The sequence below is a fragment of the Onychomys torridus genome, chromosome 8 (genome assembly GCF_903995425.1).
Source record: "Onychomys torridus chromosome 8, mOncTor1.1, whole genome shotgun sequence".
Taxonomy (NCBI): Eukaryota; Metazoa; Chordata; class Mammalia; order Rodentia; family Cricetidae; genus Onychomys; species Onychomys torridus.
The window spans coordinates 89355985-89374833 of record NC_050450.1 but is presented as its reverse complement, the minus strand read 5'-3'; the positions used below and the strand labels follow the sequence as shown (position 1 = coordinate 89374833).

At 48.2% G+C, this 18849-nt stretch overlaps 2 protein-coding genes across 2 annotated transcripts; both read right to left on the bottom strand.

The window, feature by feature from the left end:
* Positions 1-23: 23 nt before the first annotated feature.
* Ifi35 (interferon induced protein 35) lies at positions 24-10223 on the bottom strand. Its single transcript, XM_036197140.1, has 7 exons — positions 10062-10223; positions 2004-2093; positions 1175-1322; positions 970-1076; positions 689-875; positions 484-590; positions 24-292 (listed from the first exon to the last, which is right to left on the bottom strand). The coding sequence occupies exons 1-7, from the start codon at positions 10080-10082 to the stop codon at positions 101-103; spliced, it is 852 nt and encodes a 283-aa protein (XP_036053033.1). The 5' UTR covers positions 10083-10223; the 3' UTR covers positions 24-100.
* A 1730-nt stretch (positions 10224-11953) lies between these two features.
* On the bottom strand, positions 11954-15117 carry Rpl27 (ribosomal protein L27). Its single transcript, XM_036196560.1, has 5 exons — positions 15034-15117; positions 14686-14768; positions 13545-13714; positions 12160-12270; positions 11954-12058 (listed from the first exon to the last, which is right to left on the bottom strand). The coding sequence occupies exons 2-5, from the start codon at positions 14764-14766 to the stop codon at positions 12010-12012; spliced, it is 411 nt and encodes a 136-aa protein (XP_036052453.1). The 5' UTR covers positions 14767-14768; positions 15034-15117; the 3' UTR covers positions 11954-12009.
* Positions 15118-18849: the final 3732 nt, after the last annotated feature.

Below are 18849 nucleotides of genomic sequence, written 5' to 3'. Positions count from 1 at the left end.
GAAGATCATCACATCACACAGGGTTAGGTTAGTACATGCATTGTTCTGGGTAGCATTAGGCAGTATGTGACCTCAGTCCCTAGCAGGTGGACATGCAGACCTAGCTTGCTGTGGAAGTGAAGACAGCCAGGCACTGCTGCCCTGAGGGCACAACTGCCAGGGCCTCCACCTCCCCGCCCCCACGGGTGGGCTTCTGGAAGTGGATCTCCAGGATGTCATGCAGTTCTTGGGCATCCAGGACATCAGGAATATTCGTCACCAGCACTGAGTGAAGCGCTGGCTGGTATTTGATCTAGAAAAAGACAGGAAACAGCAAGGGCTTATTGGAACACAGGACAGTGGGGAGCAGAGGTTGGAACGAGGAGTACCTCATGAAAACACAGAACAGGTCTGGAGGACCGGCCGGGAAGGCTGCTGTGTAGGCCAGTGAGGTTTGGGGGTGTTCGGCAGGTAGACGCTTCCCTGGCCCCACTCACCACTCACCTCTGCTTTCTGGATCTTCCCACTCACATAGGGAGAGACTCTCAGGGGGACCTGCTGTCGGCCCAGTGGCACTTGGAACTGGCCAATCTGGCATAGGTGCTGGGCCACTGTGAGGAACAGGGAAGGGTGGCCTTTGTCATTAAGGCTTTTCTTCTCCCAGCCTCATGCACCCTGACCCCAGCCGCCTCCACTACAGGACCTGTACCTTCTTCATCAGCAAAACCTAGCATGACAGTCCCCTGCAGCATCTCCCGGGTCTCCACATCCCCGCCTCCATTCTTGGCCTTGCCAAAGAAGATCTCCAACTTGTCTAGCAGCTCCTCCTCACTCAGCTTAAGTCCAGCAGGAAAGCCACTGACTAGCACCCTGTGGTTATCCGGCTGGCTGGACACCTAGCAGGAGACAGAGAGGATGGCCCACTCATCCATATAAGCCAGCTGCTGAATCCCACCTATAGCATGGGGAAGGACCCTGCCATTCTGTCACCTGGATGTTGGTCACCACAGGTAGCTCCAAGGGCTGGATCTGCACCCGCAGCCGGCAGTCCTCTACGTCAATTTTATGTTCCTTTTGTTGTAGCAACTGATCAGCCACTGGAGGGGGTGGGGAACGACAGCAGGGTCAGTACTGGGAAACCTCTGACCTCCCTCCTAACCACCCCCCAGACGATCCCCTCCCACCCAAGGCTAACCTTTGGGGTCATCAAAGGTGACCAGAGCAGAACCTCCAGGCAGAGGGCAGCAGATCTTCAAGTTAGAAACCAGAAACTTGGGCACTTGACTGCCCTGCTGAGTGCGGCCTTGGAATGCCAGGGGGACCTCGGGCACCGGGAATGGGATCTGGAGGTTGGGAGAGGGAAGCAAGTAATAACCTTCAAGAGTAGGAGAGGTCCTCACTCCTCCCTTCTGAGCAAAATGTCTCCTCCGATTCTGTTTAGAGTACAATGCTCAGTGTAGAATGCCTTCACTGAAGAGCTGTACTGTGTGGTAACAGCAGGTCACACCAGATACTTGATCTTTCTTTCTCTCTTTGGCTGTCCTGGAACTAGTTCTGTAGAGCAGGCTGGCCTCAAACTCACAGTGACCCTCCTGCCTCTGCCTCCAGAATGATGAATGACGGGATTAAAGGCTTGTGCCACCACGCCAGCTCACACCAGCCACTTTTCATACCAGCGTTTGGTTTGTCCTCACAAAGCCTGGAATGTAGGTAACTTGACCTCACCGATGAGAAAACTGAGGTTCAGAGAGCTCAAGCAACATACTTGAGGTCACACAGCAAGGAATAGTAGTTACACGGGTGCATGTGTATCTGTGTGTGTGCAGGGACCCATGAAGGCCAGAAGAGGGCGTTGTATTCCCCCCCCCCCCCTCCCGCATCTGGAGTTCCAGGCACTTAGGAGCTGCCAGGAACTGAACCTATGTCCTCTGCAAGAGCACCAAATTGCTCTCTTAACCACTGAGCCATCTTTCCAGCCCCTGGCCAGCCCCTTTCTACCAGGAATACCTCATTTCCCACCTAACCTTGTCTCTGGGAGAGTCCATGAGCTCCCTTTTCAGCTTCTGCAGCTTCATCTTGAGCCTGGATTGCTCCTCCTGAAGACTGTAGAGGACCTGTTGGAGCAGAAGTGGGTAAGAAGGCAGCCATTTAATCCCAGCACTCAGGAGGCAGAGGCAGGCAGATCTCTGGGTTCGAGGACAGCCTGGTCTACAGAGTGAGTTCCAGGACAGCCAGGACTACACAGAGAAACCCTGTCTTAGGGGAGAAAAAAAACTAAGAGGAAGAGGAGGAGGCAGCAGCCATCGGCCTTTCTTGACATGTGAGCCTTGGGGAGGGAGGCCAGGTCTGGACTCTCCAGATGCAGAGATGATGCCCATGTCTCTGACCCCCTTTCCCGGGACTGGCCTGGTCCTAACCCAGTCCACCTCAGGACCCTGTAGCAGCTACAGCTGATTCACAAGCCTAGGTCCAGACTCTAACAGACACTAGTCTAGCTCTGGCTACAAGGCCTTGGGCCCCGACAGGGAAGAGTCCCGCTGGCCCTCGGTCCTGTAACAAACTCACCCAAGTTCTGGGCTGACTGGGAAGAACAGCAGGAGTTTGGAGGAAGGATAATCCCAACATGAAGATGAAGCAACTGAGTCCTCTAGAAGGAGCCTTGGCTAGGGGCAGCAAAACAGCATTCCACTGTTTGCTGACTTCTGGTGGTTCTGGGGATTGAACCCTGGTCCGTGGGCATTCAAGGTGTACACTATCACTGAACTACACCCTGGCCTATTTGTTAATATTTACTGAGCTAGACCTGCTTGCTTGCTTCCTGCATTTATCTGTGTGATGTGCATGAGGACAAGTTTGTGGAGCTAGTTCTTTCTCCCCTCCCTGTGGGTTCTGAGGATTAAACTCAGGTTGCCAGGCTCACCCAGCAAGCACCTTTACACCCTTCCTTCTTTCCCCATCCCCTCTCCTCCTCCTTTTTTAAAAAAAATTTTTTTTTTTAAAGACAGAGTTTTTCTGTGTAGCCCTGGCTATCCAGGAACTCACTTTGTAAACCAGGCTGGTCTCCAACTCACATAGATCCACCTGCCTCTGCCTCCCTCCCAGGTGTTGGGATGAAAGGCATGAACCATCACACCTGGTGTGCCTCACACTCTTTATGCAGCCATGGATAACCTTGAACTTGAGTGTCCACCTCCCGAGGGCTGGAATTACAGGCAGGTACTGCCACACCTGGCTTAGGCAGTGCCAGGGATTAAACTCAGTACTGCTCCAGAAGGAGATTGTCCTCCAGCCCCCGGGCAGGCCTCAAACTCACAACACTCCTCCGACTTCAGCCTCCAGAGTTGGAGGATCACAGGCATGAGCTACCCCACCCATAAGCTAAACCTTTCAAACTGACTGTGTCAATCAGTTCTTGTCACAGCACTGTGGGGATGCCCTCTTGACCTTACTTTATAGAGGAGGAGACTGAAAAGCCTAGAGGATTTGTCGGAAGTCGTTTGGCCAGGCAGGCTGAGTCCAGAGGGCTCTGCCAACCGCTGCTTCCCAGTGAGGAAACCAAGTCCTGAGTGGAGAAGTGATTTGCACATCTCCTAGCTTGTCCTCTTTCCACATACCAAGCAGCCTTCCTTCCAGGCTGGCGTGAGTTGGAGAGAGTCCAAAGAGAACACAGACAGAATAGCCAGGGAGCGAGGAGTCAGAATGAAGGCACCTTTGTTTGTGGGGAAGCACAGACAGTGGCTGGCAGAGCTCAGGTGCTAGTGAGGAAACCTGATAAGACTGGCCCAGAGAAGGGCGTTCTTCCTTGCTTGGAATAAGCCAACCCGACAGATCCCATCTGTATCCCTAATGTCTAGAACAGTCTCCAGAACGGAACAGGTTCAGTAAATGTGTGATAAATGAATGAAGTTGAGTGAGAGGGAGAGAGCCTGTTACGGTGGTGCTGAAGACATTCCATGAGTGTGTTCTGTGTCAAGCAGAGGACAACTAGAGCTTGACCCAGTTATGCTGGCTTCGGAATGGTGGAAAAGGTCTTGTTTACATCTGTGAATCAGAGGTTACAAACTCTAGCTGAGGGCCAGTTAGATGACATCAGCAAGTCAAGATCAATGCAGGGTGATAAGGAGTGGTTGAGGTTATTTTTTTCCCATGGAGATGTGGTTCCAATATCCTGTATATTCCTATTCTTTTTTGTTTGTGGTTGTTTTTCGAGAAAGGGTTTCTCTGTGTAGCCCTGGCTGTTCTGGAATTCACTATGTAGAGCAGGCTGGCCTCGAACTCCAACTCATAGCACCGCCTGCCCCTGCCTCTGCCTCCCCAGTCCTGGGACTATAGGCATGCACTACCACTACCAGCTTATCTTCCTATTTTTTTTTTTTCCAGAGCTGAGGACCGAACCCAGGGCCTTGTGCTTGCTAGGCAAGTGCTCTACCACTGAGGTAAATCCCCAACCCCTTTATCTCCCTATTTTTAAAAGAAATTAGAGCCGGGTGGTGGTGGCGGCGGCGTACGTCTTTGATCCCAGCACTCGGGAGGCATAGCCAGGTGGATCTCTGTGAGTTCAAGGCCAGCCTGGGCTACCAAGTTACCAAGTGAGTTCCAGGAAAGGCACAAAGCTACACAGAGAAACCCTGTCTCGAAAACAAACAAACAAACAAACAAAAAAAAAAAAAGAAAGAAAGAAAGAAAGAAATTAGAACTCTAGATTTTTATTTGAAAAAGAAAGCTCAAGGAAAAACATACTTGAACAATTTGTCAGGTGGTGGAGGCGGTGGTGCCTGCCTTTATTCTCAGCAATTGTGAGGCAGAGTCAGGAGGATCTCTGAGTTTGAGGCCAGCCTGGTGTACAGAGTGAGTTCCAGGACAGCCAGGGCTACAGAGAGAAACCCTGTCTTGAGAAAACAAAACAAAACAAAAAAACAAAGAAAGATTACCCAAGTGCGGTGGCACATACTTGTAATCTTTGTATTTGGGAGACAGAGGTAAGGTATACACATGTAAATGAGTTCCAGGTCAGACCAGCCAGGGCTACATGATGAAACCCTGTCTCAGGATTTATTTAAAAAAAAAAAAAAAAAAGGTACCAAACCCTGTGGTTGTGAGGGTCACGTGACAGGATGGACTGGACTAGGAACTGAGGCATGAGTAATCACATCCAGAGTCGATTGCTTAAGCTCCGCCCACTCCGCCCACTATGGTGGTGTTCAGATCCCCTTGTGTATGTGTGTGCACTTGAGTGAGTGTGTGCACGTGTGTGCGTGCACGTGTGTCACACAAGTGGAAGTCTGAGGACAAATGCAGATGTTAGTCCTTGCCTTCTATCATGTTTGAGACAGGGTCTCTCAGGTGTTGCCACTGTATGGACCAGGCTAGCCCTGGACTTCTAGGGACTCTTTTGTCTCTGTCTACCATCTTGCCACAGAAGCACCAGGATTATAGATGCAAGATACTATATGCCCAGCTTTACTTGGGTTTCTGGGATTCAAGCTCAGGTCCTCATGCTTGCATAGCACGTATATTGCCCACTGATCCGGGTCCCTACTATGTAATATACTTTATCATATTTTTTAAAACCTAATCTATTAGGGCTGGAGAGGCGGCTCATTGGTTAAGAGCACTGACTGCTCTTCCAGAGGACCTGGGTCCAATTCCCAGCATCCACATGGCAGCTCACAGCTGTCTGTAACTCCAGTTCCAGAGGACCCAACACCTTCACCCAGACACACATGAAGGCAAAACACCAATGCACATAAAATAAAAATAAATTAAAAAACCCCTAATCTATTATTGGACATGTACATTTTCATTTTTCTTTTGTTTTTGTTTTGGACACAGGTCTCTCTTTAGACCAGCTTACCCTAAACTCAAGGCAATCCTCCTGCCTTAGCCTCCAGAGTGCTGGAATTACAGGAATGCACCATGCTCTTGCCCTTTGCCTCCTGTTATAAACGAGCTCCAATACTAACCTCCTCCTAGATGCTCTCTGTTCACAGTAGGATAAGCCCTTTGAGATGAAAATACTGTAAGTAAAAAATGCATTAACTTTTGGAGGTGACCCAAAACAGGAGCCACAGCCCTGTCACCAAAAAGGCCACACCCACCTGCAGCTGAGGTGCTGCTCTAACCAGATGTGTGCATAGCAACAAGGCCATTAAGAAATATGTCATGGGGCTGGAGAGATGGCTCAGAGGTTAAGGGCACTGGCTGCTCTTCCAGAGGTCCTGAGTTCAATTCCCAGTACCCACATGGCAGCTTATATGCTTCTATAATGAGATCTTATGCCCTGTTCTGGCATGCAAGCAGAATACTGTGTATAAATAAATCTTTAAAAAAAAAAAAAAAAAGGAGTAAGTCATTTGGAACACAGTGGAGACCGCTGCCACATTCCTGAAGTGTCTTTGATGGTCATGTGCTTTCCAAATTCTATGGGAAGCTGCATGCACTGTTCCATTCACAGCAAGGTAGTCAGGAATCAATCTCCTGACGCCTGGGAGGACTGACCCTCCCCCTCCTGATTTAGATTTGCCAACAAAGCAACAAAAGCTTGCTTCATAAGAATGACAGACAAAACATCTAAGAAAAAAAAATGGAAATTATACTTTTAAGAAATGCATTGAACCAGGCCGTGGTAGTGCATACCTTTAGTCTCAGCACTCCAGAGGCAAAGGCAGGCAGATCTGAGTTCGAGACCAACCTGGTCTATAGAGCAAGTCCCAGGATAGCCAGGGTTATACAGAGAAACCCTATCTCTTAAAAAGAAAGAGCGAGAGAAGAAATGCATTGGATAACCAGATGTGGTAGTGAAAGCCCATAGTCCCCGTACTAGGAGGCTGCAACAGGAAGACATTATTTGAGAGCAGCTTGAGGTACAGATCCAGACCCTGTCTCAATAAATAGGAAGTCAGAAGACAGAAACACAGGAGAGTTCACTTGTCATAGTTTAGCGGTGTCAGAGGTCATCGGCATGACTCCTTGCCGTAAGCAGAGATAACATCAGATCACAAGTGGAAGAGATCAAAATCCAGAGAGCACTAGCTGGCTAGGTGTGGTGGAGCCTAACTTTAACCCTAATTTGGGAGAGGCAGAGGCAAGTGGATCTGTGAGTTTGAGGCCAGCCTGGTCTATGTTGTAACTTCCAAGCCAGCCAAAGATACTAGTAAGACCTTGCCTCAAAAGTAAACAAACAAAAATTAAAACAAAAAACACTTGTTACTGAATGTAGTCACTTTAACACTATTGTAAAGCCAGACCATTGTGAGTTGAGGACTTATCTGTATGTGAACTTCTGATCATTGTCTTTATGATAAGTTAACTGTTTTTAATTGCCTAATCCAAGTTGCCAAACTTCTGTGATCTGTTCCTCCCCACCACAGTGATGGGGATAGAAACAGGGACTTATAAATGTTAAACACATACTCTATCCCAGAGCTACACCCCCAGCCCAGGAGGTGATTGTGTGATACTTGAATGATAGCATCCCACCATACCTGGCACTTAGTAGGTCCTCATTAGCCACTGATCTGTTTCCCCTGCCTTCTGGGTAAATGGTATTACACTGAAATGGGAGGTGGGGTGGGAGGAACTGGTGAGATGGCTTATGATAAAAACACCTGACACAAGACTGATGACTTGAATTTGACCCCAGATCTATGGTGGAAGGAGAGAACTTCCTGAAAGTTATCCTGTGACTGCCATATGCTCACCATGGCGAGTGCACACACACACACACTAAAAAAGAGTATGTAGTGATTAAAAGATACATTACTGGCAGGGCTAGAGCGATGCCTCAGAGGTTAAGGAGTTCTGGGCTGCTCTTCCAAAGGTTCTGAGTTCAAGTCCCAGCATCCACATGGTGGCTCACAACCATCTGGTGCCCTCTTCTGGCCTGCAGGCATACATGCAGGCAGAACACTGTATACATAATAAATACATCTTTAAAAAAAAAAAAAAAAAAAAGCAGTTGCTGGCCAGACAGTGGCAGCACGCATCTTTAGCACACACCTTTAATCTCAGCACTCAGGAGGCAGAGGCAAGTAGATCTCTGTGAATACGAGGCCAGCCTGGTCTACAGAGCTAGTTCTAGGACAGCAAGGGCTACACAGAAGGATCCCGTCTCAATAAACAAACAACAAAAAAGCACTTGCTGCTCTTGCAGAGGACTCAGGTTTAGTTCCCAGCACTCACATGTTGGCTCACAACTGTCCTTGATTCCCTGGAGGGGATCCAATATCCTCTTTTGACCTCTGAGGGTACCAGTTAAACACATGGTGCACATACATGCATGCTGGTAAAACAACTCATACAAATAAAATAAGATAAATAAATCTGGGGCTGGAGACATGGCTCAGCAGTTAAGAGCACTGGCTGTTCTTATAGAGGACACAGGTTCAGTTCCCAGCACCCATATGGTGATTCACAACCAGCTGTAACTTCAGATCCAGGTAATCCAATACCCCCTTCTATCCTCTACAGGCATTGGGCATGCAAGTGGTATATAGACATACATGCAGGCAAGACACCCATATAATTATAAAAAAATAAAAATAAATCTTTCAGAAAAGATAAATTAATCTAAACCAATTTTTTAAAAAGATAATGATGCTGGAGAGGTGGCTTAGCAGTTAGGACCTAAATTTAGTTACCAGGATTTTTTTTCCCAATGTGTATGTGTATTTTGCCTACATGTATGTCTGTGCACCATATGCATGCCCTGTCCAAGGAGGCCAAAAGAGGATGCCAGATCCCCTAGACCTGGAGTTACAGAAGGTTGTTAGCCTCCGTGTGAGTGCTAGGAATCAAATCCTGTTCTAGGATAGTCAGAGCCATCTCTCTAGTAGAGTTCCCAGGAGATGTGTGTGTGTGTGTGTGTGTGTGTGTGTGTGTGTGTGTGTGTGTACACGTTTGCATTTGTGAATGTTTTGCTTGCATGTATGTCAGTGGACCACATGCATGCCAGGTGCCTGGAGAGGCCAGAAGAGGGCACTGGATCCCCTGGAACTAGAGTTATGGAAGGTTGTACTCCAACAAGCTGGTGGTGGGAACTATAGCCAGGCTCTCTGCCAGAGCAACACATACTCTTAACTGCTGAGCCAACTCTCCAGGCCTCTACCTTACCTTTAAAGACAGGGTCTCTCACTGGTCTGGAGCTGTCCAGTAGGCCAGGGTGGCTCACCGACAAACCCCAGGGTATGTATGCCTGTCTCTTCCAGCCTACTGCTGGATTACAAGCACCTGTCACGGCACTCGGCTTTTAACCTGGGTTCTGAGGCCTGAATTCCTTCTCATGCTTGAAGACAAACAGTTTACAGACTGAGCTGTCTCCCTATCCTTCCATATAGGTACCCTTTGAAGAAGTTTAATATCCCTACGTAGTGAGGAAATGGGGATTAGACTGGAAACTCTAGAAAGGCTAATGACTGGTCCAAGGCGACGATCTAAAGAAACCAGGATTTGAAACCAGGCAGATTTGCTCCGGGAGCCTGTGGTTCTCCTTATTATATCTAAGAAGCAAATGAAAACTTCTCAAGCAACAGAACTAATGAGAGGGGGGACTGGGAAAGCTGGGGAGGACAAGCTGAGCTGGACCCTTCCTCAGAGGTGGTTGCCCACTGCAGGACACTGTGGTTGCTGCTGTGGCCTCACTGGCTGCCCACAGGCCCACTTGACAGCTCAACCTAGCTGCTCAGAGGCCACCCGAGTCAGAGGGAAGTGAGCACTCAAAGAGGAGACCACCTATCCCCGAGAGGAGCAATAGATTGATATGGAAGTCTGAGGGGAGGACTCTGAGGCTGGAAGATACCCCAGGGCGCCCCTGTTTCCCATTAGAGCAGGTACAGAATACTTTAACTAATGGCAATATCTATGAAACCCAAAACATATCCACACAGAATCAAGGTCCTGAGCTGCGTGTGCTGAAAGTCCTGGTCTTTGAGGCACTAGGTAAAATGATCAGCTCCACAGCCTAAGGTGACCCCAGTTCTCTACTTCTTTCCAGCCCTTCAGCGGGCGTGAGCAGAGCAGGTTCTCAGCCTAGAGCACTCTGAATTCCCCCTCACACCCGAAAACACTCCTGCTCCCTTACTTACATCGTGGAGAGTCACAGACATGACTCACACCTGGTTGGCAAAAGCAGAGGCTTCAGAGAGGGTCCTGGAGGACTAGTCTGGCTTGGGCCTTTAGAGGGGTCTTTGGTTTCCTCAGCCTCCAGCAGCGTCTGAAATAAACCCCAACCACTTCTGCTTGCAAGATTTGGTTCCACTTTCGTTTCTGTGAATTCCCACCTCCGAGCACACAGCCCCACCCTCGGGAGGAGCTTTCAAATGCCTGAGAGTCAAGTGTATGCTCTAGGGGATTGAAAGGGAGTGGGTAGGATTTCCCCCTACCCTTTTCTTGGATTTTAAGACATGATTAGCATGAAGCTCTAGCAGGCTTTGACTCTATTGCATTTGCTTCCAAAATGCTGAGATTAAAGACAAGAAGTGAAAGGACATCCAGCAGATTGTTTTTATTTTTTATTTTGGTGTTTTCGAGACAGGGTTTCTCTGTGTAGCTTTGCGCCTTTCCTGAAACTCACTTGGTAGCCCAGGCGGCCTCGAACTCAGAGATCTGCCCATCTCTGCCTCCTGAGTGCTAGGATTAAAGGCGTGCACCACCACCGCCCAGCTCCAGATTTTATTTTTAAAATTACGTTTGTGTGGGCAGGGGTGTCCACGTACCATTGTGAAGGCATAGTAATAACGAGACTTTTTTCTCTATGTAGCTTTGCACCTTTCCTGGAACTAGCTTTGTAGACCAGGCTGGCCTCGAGCTCAAGAGATTCACCTGCCTCTGCCTCACCCTTATTTTTTGGTTTTTCGAGACAGGGTTTCTCTGTGTAGTTTTGGTGCCTGTCCTGGATCTCACTGTGGACCAGGCTGGCCTGGAACTCACAAGAGATCTGCCTGGTTCTGCTAGGGTTAAAGGTTTGTGCCACTGCCACCCTCCCTTAAAAATTGTGTGTAGGCCTGTGTATATGATGTAGGTTCTAGTTAACAAAACTGGTCCTAAGAGAACCGAGTTCTAACTGCTGGGCCATCCATCCATCGTCAGGATTTCTCTTAATGATCTTTCTCCATTGCCTAGGATGGCGAACACTGCCAGGGCTGTACTAGCCAACACCTTATTTGCATTGAGACAACACAAGTTTTTTTCTATTAGCACACAGCCACCTGGTCCCCCTCACACACCTTGTTTTTTAAGATGGTATAACTTTGGCTGGCCTCAACCTCAGAGACCCACCTGCTTCTAGTGCTATTTTTTGTTTGGGTTTTTTGTTTTTGTTGAAACAGGGTTTCTCTGTGTAGGCCTGGCTGTCTGTAGACCAGGCTGTACTCTGCTTCCCAAGTGCCAGGATTAAAGGCTTATATCGCTAACCACCCCTCATGGGGGCACTTATTTAAAACAGGATCTCACTGTTGATCTGGCTGCCCCAGAACTATGTGGACCAGGACAGACTTAAACTCAGAGATCACCCTGTTGGGATTAAAGGCACTAGCTACTGTCTGCATTTTAAATCTCCGCAGGGTTAGCAGAATGAGGTTCCTAATGGGAGGCAGGCTGAGCTCCACCCTTCCCTGCTTTGACAGAACAGTTCTGCACCTCATTAAAATGCCAGGAGTAGGCTGGAGAGATGGCTTAGAGGTTAAGAGCACTGGCTGTTCTTCCAGAGGTCCTGAGTTCAATTCCAAGCAACCACATGGTGGCTCACAACCATCTGTAATGAGATCTGGCACCCTCTTCTGGCGTTCAGGCATACATATAGGCAGGGCATTGTACACACAATAAGTCTTTAAAGGGATCAGCATCACTTTCTTCAAGGATTTCAGTCCCTCAGCTGGTCACCAAGTTCAAGACTCACAAAGCACAACGGCTTCATTTCCCCACAGCCCACTTTCCAATGTCTCTTATCCCATGGTCTCCTTTTTCAATACACATGCAGCAGGCAGACACAAGCTTTTTTTTGTTTTGTTTTTAATGACGGGAACAAAAATATACCTAAAAGCGAAGCTTCTGGAAAAACCATTTGTTCTTCCCTGTCTTGTATCTAGAAAGGAAAAAACAGAAAGACACATGAAAAATGGAACAGAAAAACAAATTGTTTCATGGGTAGTAAAAGTGTATTCAACAAAGACAGGACGTACTTACCGTTCCTCAAACTTGACCTTGGCCTCCCGCCTGGCCTTGCGTTTCAGGGCTGGGTCTCTAAAGACATCCTTGTTGACAACCGTTTTGTCCAAGGGGATGTCCACAGAGTACCTGGGGCAATGGAGCACAGGCAGGGTTAGCTAGAGACTTCATTTGGCCTAGTCCCGGGGACCCGGGGCCAGTAGGATCCAACCCCTCAGTGAAACAGTGAGGAACATTCGCTAAAGGTAGGACATCCTCATGCAATTTCTTGGAATTTCTCATTTTAATATCCATTTCCATTTCCTAAACACTGGGACTTCTCACCTTAACTTCCAGAACCCCTTCTGAAGAGTGAGATCTACCATGTGAGACTTTAAGACCACTCCACAATGATCCTTTTGTCTTCAAAGATTCATTTGAAGACATGCTGCTGGGCTCCAACATAACAGTTCAGGACCCTTGATTCCTATAGTCCCTTTACTCACCCTGTACTGAGATAGCAAGTGCTGGAAAGACTGTCACTCAAGGGCCCAGCAGTTAAAGTAATGAAAAATGGCTTCTCACTCAACACTCTCATTTCACTATACAGCTCTGGCTGGCCCACAGGTCCCTGGCTTCACTCAGCTAGGATCATAACCACACTACCACCTCAGCTGTAAAGAAACTGTTTCTGCGGGTGCGCCTGGAGAGATGGTTCAGCGGTCAAGGGCACTGATTGTGCTTCCAGAGAACCTAGTCTCAATTCTCAGCACCTTCAAGACACACACATACCACCTATATACAAAAAGATTAAAAGAGAAGCTGGAGTACAGGCAGCTTTGAACCGCCTAACACGGAACCCAGCTTGCTCAGCAAGAACAAGCACCCTTAAAGGCTAAGTCACCTCTCCAGTGTGGTCTAAAGCAAACACTTGTGCAGCGCTCTCCTTCTACCTCTATATAACTCCAAGGATTAAACTCTGGTTACCAACAGCAGGCAGGAAGCCGTCTCACAGTGAGAAGGCAGACCAGACCTGTCTTGCCTGCCCTTGATGGAAGACAAATGCAGCCATCTTTACTTCACTTGTAACCCAGGCATTGAGATCCCAGATCTGAGGATAACCCCTTGCTAAAAGACAAAAAAACCACCCCAGCACTCGGGAGGCAGAGACAGATGGATTTGAGTCCAAGGCCAGCCTGGCTTACAGAGCGAGTTCCAGGACAGCCAAGGCCACACAAAGAAACCCTGTCTTGAAAATCCTTTTAACTCTGCAATTGGCTCTTTGTTTCTTATTTAACAAGAACCCATCCCCTCGATAGGAAGGATCCAGGAGACAGAGAAGCATTCTCCAAGACGGAGGAGAGCCAAGCCAAATCAGGAAAGGAAACGAAAATCCACACTTTTCCATTTTTTGGAAAGCTCACCTTGTGGGCATGAGGTGATTGTAGTTATAAACTTTCACAAAGGACTTGATCTTTGACCTCTTGGCGATTTTCTTCTTGCCCATGGCAGCTGTCACTTTTCGGGGATAGCGGTCAATTCCAGCCACCAGGGCATGGCTGTAAGGGCGGTCTGAGGTGCCATCATCAATGTTCTAAGTGAGGAAGAAAAACACACACACAATGATGTTACTGCTTGGACACTATAAGTAAAACTGTATGTTCATTAAACACACACCTCCACACTATCGCAGAGAATAACCATAACCATTTAGTGCTAAGCTCAAAGGGCCAAAGGACAGTAACTTCGCATTAGCCTGTGTTTATTCCCACCACACAAGACTTTGCAAAAGCATTTGAGAGACAAGTTTAAAAATTGCATTTAGCCGGGTGTGGTAGCTCTCGTCTTTAATCTCAGCACTCGGGAGGCAGAGGCAGGTGAAATTCTGTGAGTTCAAGGCCAGCCTGGTCTACAAAATGAGATCCAGGACAGGCTTCAAAAGCTATACAGAAAAACCCTGTCTCGAAAAACAAGCAGACAAAAAAGTTGCATTTGATCCCAGCAGTTCAAGTCCAGCCTGGAACAGAGCTACACAGAGTATTCCTAGGTGCCATCTATCTTTCAACTTGTCCATGAGGCTAATGAAGGTTAGAGCTGAGAATCTAACCCAGAGACCAGTCTCAAGACTGGTCTTGAGGAAGCAGGAGCAGAAAAGCCAGTGTCCTCAACAGCAAAAGTCTAAAATACCCAGGGGATGTTTCAAGTAAAAGCAGCTTCTCACATTCCACACATCTCAGCTGCGGCAGGGATTACTTTGACGTTACACAAGTGAACCCCTCTAAACTTTAGTAAAGTATGTTACTGCAGGAATCACACTCCACACCTGTAAGAGGTTCAATACACGGTGGCCACTATTAAATACTTAGAGCCTAGTCGGTGGATCTCACAGTATGTGCCAGGATCCCAATTCAACTCCCACTTGCTTCGGATCTATCATGCATTTACCGCCCGCAGCCTGGCCGCCGAGTCCCGCAGCTACTGCTAGGAAAGGAGATCTTAAATTCCGATCCCGCCCGTCCTACAGTTCCGCCCAACTGCCCGCATGCAAGCACAGCGCCCTGGCACCTTCACGATGACGGCTTTGCGTCCCGAGTAGCGTCCAGCCAGGACCAGCACCACTTTCCCGGGTTTCATGAACTTGCCCATTTCTGCAGAGAACAAAGACAAGGGGCCGCTCAGAAATCTGTAAAGCGCAAGGTCCCGGAGCCGACTTTCTAGATGCGAGCCCGGGCCCGTAGGCCCGCGACTTTAGATCGCTCGCTGCCGACAAGGCCACGCCGCCCGCAGGTTCTGCTCGAGCGACGCGACTCGCCACGAAGCCGCCAGAGGCTCAGAGTCGGAGCGCGCCCGGCCACCCGACTCCGGGGTCGCGATGGCGGCGGATTGCAAGACCCTAAGCGGGACTCTACTCACCGACAGCAAGGAGCCGGTACCCAGCAGAAAGGAAAGAAGGGCACTTCCGCTAACCTTTCACCCTGCGGAGCGGAGGCTTTACTTCCGGTCCCGCCTTTCAGGCTCCGCTACGCCTCTCGGTTGGTGGTCAAAGTAGCTGGCGGAAGGAGCTGGTTGAGGTCGCGCCGGGCAGCGCGTTTATTTGAATCAAGCTTTATTGGCAGCACTGGCGGCACACAGGAACAGAGTTCAGTCTCCGGCGCACCGAGGGAGGGGCAAAGAGGGCACGGGAGTCTGCGCGCTCGGCTCCGCCGCTTCCTTCGGTTGTAGTCCCCTACTCTGCCACTAGGAGGGGGACGCAGTCTGAAATTTACTGTTTGGCCGTGGAGGACGGAGCCAGGTTTTTTGCGGGGCGCAAACCTGTAATCCCAACATTCCGGGGGCTGAGACAGGATTTCCAGTTCCAGTGTAACCTAGGGTACATACAGAGAATCCTGTCTCCATTAAATAAATAAAAAAGTATGTCATAGGGGACAAAGTGGCCTGTGCACTGTTGGGTGAAAAATAGGGAAGATAAAAATGCTCTTATCTCAGCCCAATGATGTCAACTATTACCGACTAGACTAAGCATGTGGCACTCCTCACGTTTTAAAAAATTATATATATATTTAAATTTTTTATTGCGGGGCGGGATTTCGAGACAAGGTTTCTCTGTAACAGCTCTAGTTGTCCTGGAACTTTCTTTGTGACCAGGCCGTCCTCGAACGATCTGCCTTTCTCTGCACCCCAAATGTTGGGATTGAAGGTGTATGCCAGCACCGCCCGGCATATTTTTATTTTTTATTTATGAGTATTTTACCTGCGTGTATGAAGATGCCTAGTGTCCAAGGAGGTCAGAGGAAGGTGTTGGATTCCCTAGAACTGGCGTAACAGATGACTGTATGTCACTATGTGGGTGCTGGGAATTGAACCTGGGTCCTCTCCAGGTCCTGTGCAAGAGCAGAACATGCTCTAAGACATTGGGCCATCTTTCCAGCCCCGGTTTATGATTATTACTTCAAAATTTTCAATTTATTTTAAAGCATTTATTTTTAATTATGTGTATGTATCAACATGTGTGTGGGTGTGTATGGTGGCCACAGAAGCCACAAGCATTGGATCTCCTGGAGTTGGAGTTACAGGCTGTTATGAACCATTTGATGTGGACGCTAGGAACAGAACTCGGTCTTCTGTTGGAGCAGTAAATGCTCTTCACCTCTAACCCACCTCACCAGCACTTCTGGGACAGGGCTTCCTCTGTGGCTAAGACTGGAACTCACATCATAGCTTAGGCTGGAACCCAACTTTCTCAGACTCCCGAGTCCTGGAATTACAGTTGTGAGCCACCACACCCAGCTTATATTTACATTTCCATATCCAATTAAATTGTGTATATATGTATACACACACATATATACATATACATACACACATCTGTGACTATAGGCATGGACCACCATGCCTGGCTGAAGCAGGAGGAAACATTTCCTAAGGTTATGAACAGACCAGGCTCCCCCACCTGCCAATTTTAAAAACATTTTTAAACGTTTTATTTTTTATTTTACGTGTTGTGGTGTTTTCTAAATGTATACCTGCATACCTCATTTGTGTCTGCACGCAAGCCTGAAGAGGGCACCAGATTCCCTGGAACTTCAGTTAACTATGGGTGTTTGCCACCAACCACATGGGTGCTAGGAATTAAACTCAAGTATCTCTGGAAGAGCAGCAAATGCTCTTAATCACTGAGGTGTCTCCCCAGCCTTCAGCTACCAGTTCTGAATGGAATCTTCATTAGGGAGCAGTTGACCACCTGGCTTGATGCCTGCCCATCAGCTTCCCTACACATCTTGCCTTCACTGATGCTGTGTGAGCCTGCAGGGTCATACTGAGATCTCCTGAAGGCTGCCTCCTGATTGACAAGTGTCACCCAGGCTCACTGCACTGGAGAACACAGAGTATGAAGCACTGTAGAGAGACCCTGTGTACCTGCCTGGCAAGAATGAATGGCAAAGGAGGTATCTTGGAAAAGTATTATGTAGCTCAACAGAAAGACCTGTGTCCAGAGTGGTGGCCCATGACTATAATCCCAATTTACAGGTAAACAGGGGATCATAAATTCAAGGTCATCCTCAGTTACACAAAGAGTTCAAGCCCAGCATGGGCTATAGGAGACTCTACCTTGGTGGCACACATCTCTTAGAGGCAGAGGCAAGAGTGTCTCTGAGTTCGAGTTCAGCCTGGTCTACATATCAAGGTCTAGGACAACATAGAGAAACCCTGTCTCAAAACACCAAAACAAACACAAAAACAAAAACCCAAGAGGCTGGAGTGCTACAGTTAAGAGCACTCACTGCTCTTCCAAAGGACCTGAGAGCATACCTTTAATTATAGTACTCAGGCAGAGGCTGGTAGATCTCTGAGTTCAAGGCCAGTTTGGTTTACACAGTGAGATCTTGTTTTTAAAACAAAACCACTTGTTTGGAGGGGATGGTAGCATACACTTGGTTTTTTTTTTGTTGTTGTTGTTGTTGTTGTTTTCTTTCCAAGACAGGGTTTCTCTGTAGCTTTGGAGCCTGTCCTGGACTAGCTCTATAGACCAGGCTGGCCTCGAACTCACAGAGATCCACCTGCCTCTGCCTCTCCAGTGCTGGGATTACAGGTGTGCGCCACCACTGCCTGGCTTGTTTTTGTTTCCTTTTTTTTGAGCTGAGGATCGAACTCGGGCCTTGTGCTTGCTAGGCAAGCGCTCTACCACTGAGCTAAAGCCCCAACCCTGTTTTTGTTTCTTAAGAGAGGGTTTGTTTTTGTTTTTAAAGGACTTATTTATGTATGAGTGCTCTATCTGCATGTACACCTTTATACCAGAAGAGGGCATCAGATCCCACTAGAGATGGTTGTGAGCCACCAATGACTGCTGAGCCATCTCTCCAGCCCAGGTAGCACACACTTGTAATTTCAGCACTAGGGGGTGGAGGCAGGAGGATACGTTGATGTTCATGCTCAGCTACATAGCATGTTTGAGGCCAACCTTGGCTACATGGGAGCCTTTCTCCCCCAACAAAACTAACAAACAAACCAACCAACCAAAGTATAGAATACTTTAGAAATCTGTTTTTTTATGTTTGTTTGCTTTTGCGATAGAGTCTCTCTATGTAGACCTGGCTGACCTAGAACTCACTATGTAGACCAGGCTGGCCTTACTCTGAGATCTATCTACCTGACTCAACCTCCCTAGTCCTGGAATTAAAGGCATGTGCTGCCAGGCCCGGCCACTTTAGAAATCTTTACGTATGCTATGCAACACAGATCACCTTTCTTTCATTATGTGTGTGTGTTCTATACCCATGCTTTTTGTTGTTGTTTCAAGCAGGGTTTCTCTGTGGTCCTGGCTGTCCGGGAACTTGCTATGCAGAGCAGGCTGGTTGTTTTGTCTTTTGTTGTTGTTGTTTTGAGACAGGCTTCATTACATAGTCTTGGCTGGCCTGGAGGTCATTATGTAGACAAGATAGCCTAAAACTTGTGGCAGTTCTCCTGCCTCTGCCTCCTCAGTGCTGGGACTCCATGCCTGGCCCTCCCCCTTTTCAAAGTTACATTTGTGTGTTTGTATGTGCATAGGAGTGGACACAGCCCATGGTGAATGTGTGGAGGTCAGAGGACAACTTGCATGGACTGGTCTCCTTCTACCCTGTAGGTCCAGGGATAGAACTCAAAGTCGTCATCAGGCTTGGTGGTTAGTGCCCTTACCTGCTGAGCCATCTCACTGGCCTTTATTTTTCCTTCAAGTCTCATGTGTCCCAG

Excerpts from the sequence above, each read along its gene's own strand:
- Ifi35 (XM_036197140.1), bottom strand. The coding sequence starts at position 10,082 with ATGTCTGTGACTCTCCACGAT. Across the intron at positions 2,094-10,061 it reads TGTCTGTGACTCTCCACGAT|GTCCTCTACAGTCTTCAGGA; the intron begins GTAAGTAAGGGA and ends CTGCTCCAACAG. Across the intron at positions 293-483 it reads GGAAGATCCAGAAAGCAGAG|ATCAAATACCAGCCAGCGCT; the intron begins GTGAGTGGTGAG and ends GTCTTTTTCTAG.
- Rpl27 (XM_036196560.1), bottom strand. The coding sequence starts at position 14,766 with ATGGGCAAGTTCATGAAACCCGGGAAAGTGGTGCTGGTCCTGGCTGGA. Across the intron at positions 12,271-13,544 it reads AATCACCTCATGCCCACAAG|GTACTCTGTGGACATCCCCT; the intron begins GTGAGCTTTCCA and ends CCATTGCCCCAG. Across the intron at positions 12,059-12,159 it reads AAGGTCAAGTTTGAGGAACG|ATACAAGACAGGGAAGAACA; the intron begins GTAAGTACGTCC and ends TTTCCTTTCTAG.